General features: G+C 46.9%; 1 protein-coding gene across 7 annotated transcripts in view; it reads left to right on the top strand.

Moving 5' to 3' along the window:
• DZIP1L (DAZ interacting zinc finger protein 1 like) overlaps positions 1 to 12,365 on the top strand; it is an 83,965-nt gene that overhangs the window by 44,933 nt on the left and 26,667 nt on the right. For 6 of the 7 annotated variants that reach the window (XM_054681083.2, XM_054681080.2, XM_054681079.1 and 3 more), the window contains 4 exons: positions 2,629 to 2,845; positions 3,296 to 3,465; positions 6,230 to 6,369; positions 8,016 to 9,003. In XM_054681083.2, the coding sequence (XP_054537058.1) occupies positions 2,629 to 2,845; positions 3,296 to 3,465; positions 6,230 to 6,369; positions 8,016 to 8,177 (689 nt within the window). In that variant the 3' untranslated portion in view covers positions 8,178 to 9,003. Of the gene's footprint in view, positions 1 to 2,628; positions 2,846 to 3,295; positions 3,466 to 6,229; positions 6,370 to 8,015; positions 9,004 to 12,365 lie in introns of those variants that run through there. The other variant, XM_054681082.2, reaches the window with a different exon arrangement.

Genomic DNA, 12,365 nt, shown 5'->3' with positions numbered 1-12,365 from the left:
GTGGAACACGAAATTCTGTGGACCAGGACCCTTGAGTCTATTCTTACGGAGCAAGTGTATTTGTGTTCCCAGGTTTGAGAGCCCCCTGTTTCTAGAGGGTTCCAAGAGGCCCTGGGCTGCTGTGGTGAGAGGCTCTGGGGAGGGCTTCAGTGGGTCTGGTCTGCTCATGCAGGTTGCTGTCCTGCTCCTTTTACTTTGTCTCCTCAGTCAGGGACACATGCGGCCAGAAGGAGGCCAGTTCTGTATCTCCTGTGTCCAGGAAGAACCAATCTGAGCTCTTCATGCAAAAAAATTTTGCAGAGTATGGCCCACGTATCTCTGAGGATATGAGAGATGATTTTAGTTGCTACATCAACCAATCATTTTATAACTTATTTTTATTTTTCCTCATGTGAATTAGAAGAAAATAACACTAACATAGCAATCCTGTGAGCTCATGGAAATTATTACTTGGACAAGTATCAAGCAGGTATTTTGTGTTTAAAAGCATTGTCATTTTGGCATGAAAATATGGTAAAAAATGTATTGATGACCTGGGAAACTATAATATTTAGTTTAAACTTCTGGTCTTAAAATCTCTAAGGAAAGGACGGTTTTTATCTTGCATAGAAATCTCAGACAGAAGGGTATTTGCCCTGGTTGCCAATTTGCCTTTTATGCTCCAATTTAAACGTATATCCTTTTGCTCATTCAGTCAAATGTTCATTCATTCATTCGCCCACTCATTCATTTAGTACAGTACTTGCTGAGGTTGACTCTGTGCCAGGGCCTTCCACCTCACCTGGGAAACCAGCCAGGACCAGGTGATGTGATGGAGCCAAGCATGGGGGTGGTGGGAGCTCAGAGGAGGGAGGGGACAGGGGCTTGGGGAGGATGAATGGAAAAACCCTCGGAATGCTGGCTTCCAAGAGAAAGCAAAGGTATCTTGCTCCTTCTAGGTGCTACACCCCACCCACTCCCACACACCTTTGTTCCTGTAGTAAAAAAGCCAGGAGGGAGAGCCCCCTTCGCAGCCTTCCCTTTCCCTGGCCCTGGGGTTCTGCCTTCTCTGGAGATGTTACTGAGTTGTGAGATGAGCGCTGTGTTTTTGTGGCATTTTGTAGACCTTTCCTTCCAGCTCTGCACCTTTATTCTTTTCCTGGGTCCCACAAGTGCTGTCTTAATGCTCACCTCCCATTTCTGCTTGGACCCTGCCTCTTCTGTGGCCTGGGCAAGGCTGTGGGAAGTAGCGGTGAGGGTCCAAGATTGGGGCAGACAGACAACCTGGGTTTGTATTCACCACTTTCTTCCGTGGAGCTGAGGGCAAGCCTCTGTAGGGAAAATGATAGCCTCTGAAGATGCTCGGGGGCCAAGTGGTTGTATGTAAAGTGCTTTTCTTAGTATCTGGTACACAGTCATGGGAAGCTATTGTTATTTTCCCCCAGCAGGCTTGTCTTTGTCTTCCCCTTCTCTTCAGTTCACTCTTTCCTGGAAGCTCCACTTCTGAGTAGACACATTCACTGAGAGCAGTGCATAGCTGGCCCTTGAACAATGCAGGGGTCAGGGGCGCCAACCCCCCATGCAGTTGAAAATTTGCGTGTAACTTTTGACTGCCCCAAAACTTAACTACTCATAGCCTACTGTTGACCAGAAGTCTTACTGACAACATGGACTATTAACACACATTTTGTATGTTATATGAATTATAAGCTGTATTATTATAATAAAGTAAGCTCGAGAAAAGAACATGTTATTAAGAAAATCACAAGGAAGAGCAAATATGTTTACTATTCATTAAGGGGAAGTGGATCATCATAAAGGACTTCATCCTTGTTATCTTTGTGTTGAGTAGGCTGAAGAGGAGGAGGAAGAGGAGGGGTTGCTCTTGCTGTCTCACGGGTGGCAGAGTCGGAAGAAAATCCATGTATAAGTGGACCCATGGCTGTTCAACCCCACGTTGTTTCAGGGTCAACTATATTTCAAACATTTTCTGATCTTGAATTACTGTAAGAAACTCATTTTACATTGTGACCCAATCCACACATGTCTGACTCCCTGTGATGCACTCTCTCTCTTCTCTTCCCACAAAAACTTGCTGATCCGGGACCGCTCTTGTGGGTATAGGTCTTGATGCAATTTGGAAAACAGAGGGGCTGTGTCCAATTGCCTGCCTTGGTACTGCCTTGCCCCAGACTGCATTTGGGAGGAGGTTTGAGTGGATCTTGATGGTTCATGCAGTCCTGCGGCGACCTCTGGTGGCAGCGGGGTCTTCCTGCAGGACTGCCTGCAGTGCAGTGGCTGTAGCGTGGGTTGGGGAGAGGGTAGCGGCCTTGGTGAAGTCCATCTAGGACTACTGAGCCCCTCTTCAGGCCCGCGGACTCCTGCTGGTCTTCTGTAATGACAACACGACCCTGGAGCACCCAGCTGCTCTCCTGGTCTCTGATGAAACTGTGGAACTGTGGTCCTAGCCTCGAATCTGGCCAGCAGAACACCTGATTTGGCAGCAGTCATGAAATCTGCTGTGGTTATTACAGCACGGAGAGGGAGTAATTGTTCATTTCCAGGGTGTTGGAGCCGCTTTCTCCCTCCTCTTAGGCTTGAGATCCAGCATGGGTGTACTCCAAAAATCATTCCTTTCTGTGTTTCCAGTCAAAAGCCAGCAGAGCACACTGGTCACCAGAGAGGCCCAGCCAAAGACCAGGACCCTGCAGGTGGCCTTGCCATCCACACCGGCAGAGCCACCCCCACCAACTCGTCAGAGCCATGGCAGCCATGGCTCCAGCCTGACCCAGGTGTCTGCCCCCGCTCCACGCCCCGGACTGCATGGACCCTCCAGCACCCCTCCTTCCTCGGGGCCCGGGATGAGGTGAGCCCCAGACTCTGCCCTCTCACCCCACCTGCAGTGGTGGCTCCTGGATTCAGGCAGTCCTGTTCTGGGCTCCCTCCAGGCTTCTGCAGATAGGAGGGGGGCAGACACATGTGAATAGAAGGTGCCTCAGGTGGGGTCCAGTCTGAGCTCTGGACTTGAGAACCTGTGCTCCCAGCCAAGACAAACCCACCCTCCCCTTACCCATCTCCTCCCCCAAGCCCGTTCCCCCTCCAGAGGGGCTGGATCCTCAGATGGGCAGGGCTCTACTAAGGGAGATACTGGTGTGGCTGCTGCACTCCAGGGGTCTCCTGGCTGTCTTCTGGGCCTGAGGGAGGGAGCAGGGCTGGCCCTGAGCAAACCAAACCAGCTTGAAGCATGATGAAGTTTGGCTTTTGAAATTTTCTTTCTGGCCCATGCATCCCTCATTTCTTCTCCTCCTCGTGGCAGCACGCCCCCGTTCAGTTCTGAAGAGGACTCAGAGGGAGACCTTGTGCAGCGTGTGTCTCTACAGCCCCCAAAAGTTCCTTCCAGGATGGTGCCCCGGCCCGAGGATGACTGGGACTGGTCTGACACAGAGACCTCGGAGGAGAATGCCCAGCCCCCTGGCCAGGGCTCAGGTGAGCTGCCACCTTCGGGTGAGTGGGCTGGGACCACCGGTGTAGCCCTTCTCCAGCCCAGATTTCTCAAGGCTCCAGCAACACCCTTTAGCTTCCTTTAGGCTTTCTTATTTGACATCTCTTTCTCTATTTGGCTTGGAAAGGATGGGCCTCCTTTGCCTCAGATATTTTTTTGTGGGATAGCAGAGATATCAGGAGAAAGCTAGAGTTTGAGCAAGGTTTACTTTTACCCCTTGTTTTGTCATTAAATTGTTAACTGTGGGAGGTTGAAGGGAGCCACTCACCCCTTTTCTCCTCCATGTTCTTTCCAGTAGAGAGTAAACACTGTGGCCAGCTACGGGAGATCAAAGCCTCGCTCTAGTAGTGGTGACAGGGCCTAGGAATGCCTGAGGCATAGGCTTCCTGTTAGGGCTGGATTAGAGGAACAACCTGCACTTGAGGCCAAAGTGGGGGCCCCTCCAGCCTCCCCATATCCAGATCCCAATCTTACTTGTGTGCAGGGCTGGGTTTGCAAAGCAGACCCTGAGTGTGCAGGCCCTTAAACAGGCAGCTGTAGGGTACACTCCAGCCAGGCTCCAACCCCAGCCACAGGGGCGGGGAGGGTCCGAGAGAAAGAGATGACACTGTCTTCTGGATCAGCGGCCCTCCTTCAGGTGTGCCGTGGCCCAGGGTGTGTTGTAGGCCCACCCCTCTGCTTGGCTTCTTCTGTGAGAGAGGGTAGTATGTGGGGAAGAAACTGGGAGGGTGTTTCTCCTATCCTTGTCCATCTCGGTGAGTAGAGCAGAAGTTCCTTCTTCTGTGGAAGCTCGAGGCGTGTGAGAGAAGGCTCTCCCCTCTATGTTGGTGTTTCTGGGTGCTCACCACGTGCTCAGCTCTGTGTGGATCTCTTCGCACAAGTCTCCTCATTTACTCCTCACAGCACTGATGAGGGAAGGCTGAGCCACACACATCGTGACAGAAGTTGAAACTAAGCCTCATAGACATTATGACTGGCCCAAGACCACAGAACGATGTCATGGCAAGTTGAGATTCTGTATGATGTTTTCGAAGTTAATGTGTTAGAGTCACTGTTTATTTATTTACTTGTAAACCATTTTTTCCCCCCAGAAACAGCTGCCTTTAGCTGTGTTCCCAATGTTAAGAATATCCCCATAGTCTTTAATGCTGTTTGAGTTCATTAGCACCAGATCAAGAGTTGGTGGTCATAGAGTTAAATATCACAGTGGTCAAAGTAGCCTCCAAGGTAAACCTCAGTTACAACTTGAAGGGAAAACAGTTCCCTACCATGAACATTTTGACAAATATAGTTTTCAAGAACACATAGAGTGTAACACACATAACTTTTTGCAACAACTCAATTGTGAAAAATGTGGCTTCCCAGCAAAGCTTGAGACAGAGGAGGCAGCCACAGTCAACCTTTATAGCAGGCTGCCTTTGGGCCACGCAGCCTGTTTCATCATACAGGAAAGCTCTTTGCGCTTTTCAGCCAAGAGACTTAGAAATTCAACTTGTTGGTGGAAAGGGCATTGTAGAGACCTGAGCTAACTGTCATGGTAACTGGAATGAAAATATTCGTTAAACGTATTATTTTCTATCTAACAGGTTGCAATGACTAGTTGAGCATCCTTCTTTTCAAAACAACTGTCTACTCCCATTCTTTCAAGATTTTCCTATAAAACTGCCAACTGAGGCCTGTAGCTTCTGGCTTCAGTTGTATTTTCTAGCCAAGGCTGTGTTAAAGAATATGGAATTTAGAGTTTTGTCTTTCCAAGGTCAGTAAGTAGAAACTCTGGGATGTCAGGCTAGGCTTGTGGTCTGCAAATTTCTTGCTCTTAATAGACTCTGCAGTACTTGGCCATGTTTACAGCATAAGCCAAGCCTGCCAGTCCATCAGAATTCACCAGAAACAGATCTTTGGAGAAGTATTGATGCCCACCAGGCAAGGGCAATAGGGTGGCAAGGTCTTGGGACTGGGTGTTAGGAATCTTCAGAGAAAGTCCTGGCTCTGCCACTTACTACCTGCTTGTCCTTGTGCAGGTGGTTTCGGATCCTTTGTTATAAAATGAGGTATTTGCACAAGGTGATTAATGAGAGGGCAAAGAAACAGTGCCTGCTACATCGTAGGCCCTTAACAAACATTTCTTGAATGAATCAATGAGCCAAGGGCTGTTGTAGCTCCAAAAGTCTGCTCAGACCTTGATTTCATTTGAATCGTAGAAGGCTGTAGTTAGCTTCCTGCTTCCTGGTCATTCCTGAGGTTCATACATCACCTTGGTGTGCCAGGCATCAGGGATCTATTTGATGATCTCTGTCACTGCTTAGCTCCTGCTTCCTGCATGGACTTTGCAGAAAGTCATTCTTGCCTGTGGTCCTCCTGTGCTAATCTTTATGATATTTCTTCTTGTCTCTGTATAAAGATGTTGAGGAACTAACTGCATGTTAGTGATACAGTTCATTCCCCACACTGAGCAGAGGTCCTGCCTCAGCCTCTCATTAGAGGGAAGCACAGCTTCCTAAGCCTCTGTCACTAGCCATGTCATTAAGTTTGCACAGTCACATTTTCAGAATATGCCAAGCCTCTGTTCACTGGGTACCCGTTGGCCTGGCCTTCTCTGTCTCCTTTTTTGTGGTTGCTCAGCCTTCTTCCTCCTGGCCCTTCCGCTCATTCCCTCTATCCACACTGGAGCCTGGACATGAGCCACAAAACTGAGATGTTCATTTTCTAGGCTTCTCCCACTGACACAGCCACTTTTTCACCTTCCAGGAACACTGGTGCAGTCGATGGTCAAAAACCTGGAGAAGCAGCTAGAAGCTCCAGCAAAGAAGCCTGCTGGAGGGGTCAGTCTGTTTTTTATGCCCAATGCTAGGCCACAGAGGGCTGCCACACCAGGAAGGAAGCCTCAGGTAGGATGTAGGATGCTTAGAGTTTACTCTGGAATTCTCTACAGAACCAGCTCTGAGTTTGGGGGGCCTGGGGTGAAGGTTGGGGAGGGCCCAGCAAGTGTCATCCTTTGCCCTAGTGGGACATTGCGGGTGACCTCCCTCTGCCCCTGTGCACATGGAGAGATGGCCAGTTTGGAATACTTGTATCCAAGTTAACATTAAAAAGCCTTTTGGTTCATTATATAAGCAATGCTCAGTAAGTTTTGATTGTCCCATCTCCTGCCTCTCGGAGAGCCTCGGAGCTGACTCTGTGTCTGGCATCCTGCAGCAGCTGCTCTTCCAGCCGGGTCTCATCCCACAGTGGGCTCCTCCCCAGTCCCTCACTCTGCCATGGTCCCTAACACAATATGTGTGTGGAGCGGACTCCCCCAAGGGTGGTACTGGAGTGGCCTCGCATAGCACATCAGAGTCGGTAACAGCACAAGATGGGAATATTTAGATACCTCTGTTTTAGAAACCTGAGCCTTGCCTCAGACTGTAGCCACCATCAGATTTTCAGACTTAGAGCTCAGATGTTGGGCTTCCCCGGCATCATCAGACCCTCCTCACTGCCCGTCTCTCCTCCATCAGGGAACAACTTGCACACTGCTGTTATTTTTCAAGCAGAAAACTTTAGAGCTCCCTTTACTTCACACTCCTTTCTCACCTTTCTGTATCAAAAAGGTGCATCCTGGGATAATCAGTGCTATTGCTTTAAAATTTCAAGTGGTGGGCAACCATTCTTTGGTTTTTGATAGCACTCCCTGCTCTTTACCACGGTGTGTTTGGTTTATCACACAGCTCCTGTATGTTTGTGAGTAATGCATCCAAATGATTGAAAAGAAAAACTTGTTCCTTTTTCCAAATTGTGAAAGAGCACCAACAGCCCCAAACAGATTGAGGCGCTGCTCAGAGCATGCTTGCTGCCCTGCACCCTGCATGGGTTCTGATTGGTCGGCCTTACATTCCTGGAGAAGATGCATAGGATGGCTTGTATCAAAGCCCAGGTGGCCAGCAGGGGCACTGAGGACTCCAGAGGGGAAAGCCTGGGCTGCTACGCAGGTGGCTGTGGTCAGGGGGTGACCTGGTCCCTTGGCCGACTCTGAGCTGCCCTGCTGGCTGCAGTGCAGACCCTTCCAGGCTGAAGGACTCCTGTTGCTCCCAAGCTCCTCTCATGCTCCTTCAGTCAGGATGTTTACCAGACCTGAGGGAACCTGTCTGAGAGGAGGCGGGTCATTAGCCCACAGTGCATTCAGCTCGTGAACTTGGAACAGTCGAGTTTCTGGGCTTCTGGCTCTGTCCAAGAGGGAGTTAAAAATCTGCCCAAAGTTGAAGTGAAAGTGAGAGCAACCTTCTCTGCACATAGGCCTTTCCAAGGCACTTGCCTGGGTTTGGTTAGTAGAATTTCAGGGGTATTTGAAATCATCCTGATCCCAGGTCACTAAAGCAGGTTCTCAAAGGCAGGAAGACTTGAGAAGTCAGGAGGAGTAGCATCTCCCTATTGCTTTCTTCCCAGTCTGCATTTGTCCCCATTTCCATTCTGCAGTCCCATCCTGCAATGTGCTTAGCTCTCAGCCACCCTCCTCCCTTATCAAAATGCATTTTCTTCTCCCCTTTACCCCCTGCAGCTTTCTGAAGATGAGAGTGACTTGGAGATCTCCTCCTTGGAAGATCTTCCTCTGGACCTGGACCAGAGAGAGAAACCCAAGCCCTTGTCTCGCTCAAAGCTCCCAGAGAAGTTTGGCACTGGTCCACAGAGCTCTGGCCAACCCAGGGTCCCTGCCTGGTGATTCACCCCAGAAGCTAGCTGGCTAGAGGGTTAGCCTGGCTGGGGCCAGCTCAGGTCCACTCCAACAGAAGAGGCTGCTGGGCCTCTTGTCTTCACAAACAACCAAGAGATCATCCTCTTGGAGAGAAGCAGTGCAGGGAATGGATATGATCTCATCCCTCCTGACCTGTGAGGGGCCCTGCTGTAGAGGGCCACAGGTGCCTGACTAGGAGCCCCTAGGTCCCCAGGCTTGAGAAAGGGTTAAAATAGAACCTCCAGGTAGTTTTCTTCCTCTACCTCCACATCCCCCCAAGACTGAAAAGAGTCACTAGCTCTCTTTTCCCAAGCCTTTTATAAAACTGCAGGAACACTGTGGAGATGGTTCCTATCTGGGGTCCTTTTGGGGACATATGCCTCAGTCAGTCATTCAGTGATTGATCCAAAATTATTTACTGAGTGCCTACCTACTCTGCGCCAGGCTCTCTAGCCTCTCACTACTGAGTTAGGGTGCAGGCAGAGGCTGGGGCAGAATGTCTACAGCCAGTGCCAGCACAGGGTAGTAATCTAGTGACAGAGAACAGGGTGTTATGGGGAGCATATGAGAGGCCATCTATCCCAGCCTGGGTGATCCTGGAGAGTTTCCCAGGGTTGTGGTATGTGGCAGGCCTACTCATGGGTGGGAAGGGAGGAGGGCCACTTGGCTGGACCTTGTATCCCCAAAGGACCACACGTGTAATTTTTGATATTATTTCCAAAATCAGGTTTTATACATAGCCATTGTATATTTTTAGTGTGAAAAACATTAATATATTATATGCAAACATTTAAATATAGTACAATGTTTTTAACTCTGGTATGTATTTCATTATTTTTGGAGCTTTCAGAGGGTTGGGAGGGAAGGAAGCAACTGCATCTTAATTGTGTCAGTTTAGGTCTTTTGGGACATGGTTGCCAAGATGGAGTTATTGAGGAGCTGCACTTGGGAAAGAAAAGGAGGTGGAGGTAGGATCCAGTGGGGAAAGGCCGCAGACTGCAATGCACACCTGACCACTGTGAACAGAAAGAGAGAAGGAAGCTGGAGGAGCCAGGAGAACTCAGGGCATTGATGTGGGGTTGAAAAGGTCTCCACTGACCCAGTGGGGAGTTCCTGAGCAAGAACTGCCCACTTGGGAGTCCCCATTGTGCAGAAACGGCCAGGCTCTCATGCCTGCACTGCACTTGGCCATTGGCTGGGGTGGCCCAGACTGAATGAGACCTTGACTTGAAAGCTGGAGTGAACCTTGGAGTGAACCTGTCAGTCAATTTCATTTCTCCTGGTTGAGTGGCATTTTTTTTTTTTTTTTCCTGAAAGGGAGACCTAGCAAAGAACCTCCATCCCTGACACAGCAAAGATCTATTTTTAACTTTTTGTTATGGAAAGTTTCAAACACATATATGAGTAAAGGGAATAGTGTGATGAACCCATGTGCTCATCACTGGGCTTCAAATATTATCAACTCAACTCAAGGTCAATCTTGTTTCATCTATTACCACCTCCACCTCACCCAGACTTCCTTTGACCTTTGGGTGGTCCTGACATCTGGAGAGGCCTTGAAGTTCTCGTAGGAAGGTGATGGAGGAAACACACTGCAGGGAGCAAAAGGGGTCTGGTGGTGGAGTAGGGCAGCTGGGGGAGGGGGCAGGCTGAGGGTGTTGTGGTACAAAGGAAGCTGCTCAATAAGGAAGCTCAGGAGAGCTGGAGAGCTGAGGCTACCAGATCAGCCCACAATCTTGATGGGATGGGAGTTGATGAGTAATTGCTCCAGGCTTCCTGTGCTTCTGTGGGGCACCTCTGAGTTTTATTCTGCACGGTTTCTCAGAGTCCCTTGTGGGATTGAGTGCTAGTTCTCACTAGTATGCAGTTACTATTATTAATGCATAGTTCATTGGCCTTCCTCTTTTCTGTTTCATTTTTCTCACTCCCTTACTTCTTTCTCTTATGAGCACCTCTGAGGTAAATTAATCTGCACCCAAGTCCTTGTTTCTAGCTCCACTTTTGGGGGAATGCAAATGTAAACAGTAAATGTGTTTGGACTTGTGTGCACGCACTGGTGATGATTATCAATGAGAATGTCTCTGTTCTTGAATGTTCATCATTACGTTGTATGTTTCTAAATGGGTTTTTCTATCTACTTTGGAGGGTTTGACTAACATATTACTTTGGTGTTTCTATGCTGTGTTCACCCCTTCCCATTTTCAAATATATTTTAAAATTCTTTAGTAAGTTGTATTAGGTCTCAATAGAAACAGAACTAGTAGGATATATAGATAGATAGATACTTATGGGTATTTATTAGCCAGTTTCCCTAATAAATGACAGGGGATTTATTAAGGGAATTAGCTCACGTGATCACGGCATAGGCTGTCTGCAAACTGGAGAACGAAGGAAGCTGGTAGAGTGGCTCAGTCTATATCCGAAAGCCGGAGAACCTGGGACTGTTGGTGCAGGTCCTGGGGCCTGAGAACCTGGAGTTCTGACATCCAAGGACAGAAGCTGGGTGTCCCAACTCCAGAGAGAAAGCCTTTCTATATAGGCCGGCAGCAGATTGGATGGTGTCCCCCACAATGGGAGAGGGCAGATTTTCCTCACTCAGTTTACTGATTCAAATGCTAATCTCTTCTGGAAGCACCTTCTCAGACCTACTCAGAAGTAATGCTTCACAGCTGTCCAGGTATCTCTTGCTCATTAAATTGAACTAAAATTAACCAGCACAAGATTTGCCAGAACTGTGGAACGTATGTAACAGATCATTTAAAAATTAGACAAATGATAAGGTTGATACAGAAAAATTAGAAAATACAGATAATCAAAAAGAATATAACCCACAAATTCAGTCAATTATTGTTAACATCTAGATGTACATGCACTGGTGAAAAAAAAAACTCCTTCCTAGGGTTCAACTATATTCTTCTCTAGCTTGATTTTCTCCTGGAGAACAGATTACAAATGTCTTTATATCAGTACACATGTACATGTCAGTACGTATAAATATAAGACAGTTATATATAATGGCCACCTCGTATTCCAGGCAAAGATTACAAAATTTTTTTTAACCAGACATTTCTACTTTTTGCATTTTATAAATCATGAAGTGATTAAAAAAATGTGTATATGTGTCTTTGTGCACTTGATTAAGATTTCCTTAAAATAAATTCTTAGAAGTGAGGTTGCTGGGCCAACATAATAATGAAAGCCAGCACCATATGCCAGGCACTGGTCCAAGTTTGGTACGAATATTATGATTTAGCCTCACAGCAGCCCTTGAGATGGGTGCCACTATTATAGTACATGCATTTCATGGGCTAGGAATTGAGGTACACAGCAGCTAAGAAACTTGTTTTGGGTCCTGCCACCAGTGAGTGGTGTGACTGCAATCTGACTTTGGCAGCCTGGCCCTGGAACTCTAGCTCCTTTCCCCATGTACTTTTGTTACATATTGCCAAATGCTTTCCAGAAAACTGGAGCCAATTTAGTCTACTAGTGTTTGGAGCACACAAGAAAGCTAGTTTTTGCATTCCCTTGCTACCAGGGATATCATTAATCTTTCAATGTTTTGGCCACGTGATACGTGAAAAATGAAACCTCACCTTTTAAGAAACTTGCATTTTTAAGATTTCTTCTAAAGTAAAATTATTTTTTATTTCTTTTTCATGTTGGTTGTTGCTATTTCTTCTTTTATGAGTTGCCTGTAGTTCACTTTTCTTGTTGCTGTTTTCTTTATCTCTTTATTATGAAAAATTTCAAGCATATATAAAAATAGAATTGTGTAATGACCTTGGTGTTCCTATTACTCAGTTTTAACAATTATCAACCCATAGAGAATCTTGTTTCCTGTATATCTTTCGCCAAATAATATTGTATGTTTTAATATGATACTGCATATTATTCCAAGTAATATACATGTAATATTACATATTATTCCAAATAATATCATTATGTCTACAAACATTTCTGTGTGTGTCTCTAAAAGGTACTTCCTTTTCAAAAATAACCATTGTACCACCATCACACTACAACAAAAATCAGTACTTTTTTTCTAAATGTCATCAAATATCAATTCTCTGTCTACAGTTCCTCTATTTTACTACACATATTTGTCTTTTTTAACCTATAGATTCCTCTTTCATTTTCCCCTCTTTCCTGTCTTCCCTTCTTCCCTCCTTTCCTCTC

This window comes from Pan troglodytes, chromosome 2, assembly GCF_028858775.2.
Source record: "Pan troglodytes isolate AG18354 chromosome 2, NHGRI_mPanTro3-v2.0_pri, whole genome shotgun sequence".
Taxonomy (NCBI): Eukaryota; Metazoa; Chordata; class Mammalia; order Primates; family Hominidae; genus Pan; species Pan troglodytes.
The sequence above is the reverse complement of the archived record's forward strand: the minus strand, read 5'-3'. Positions and strand labels throughout refer to the sequence as shown.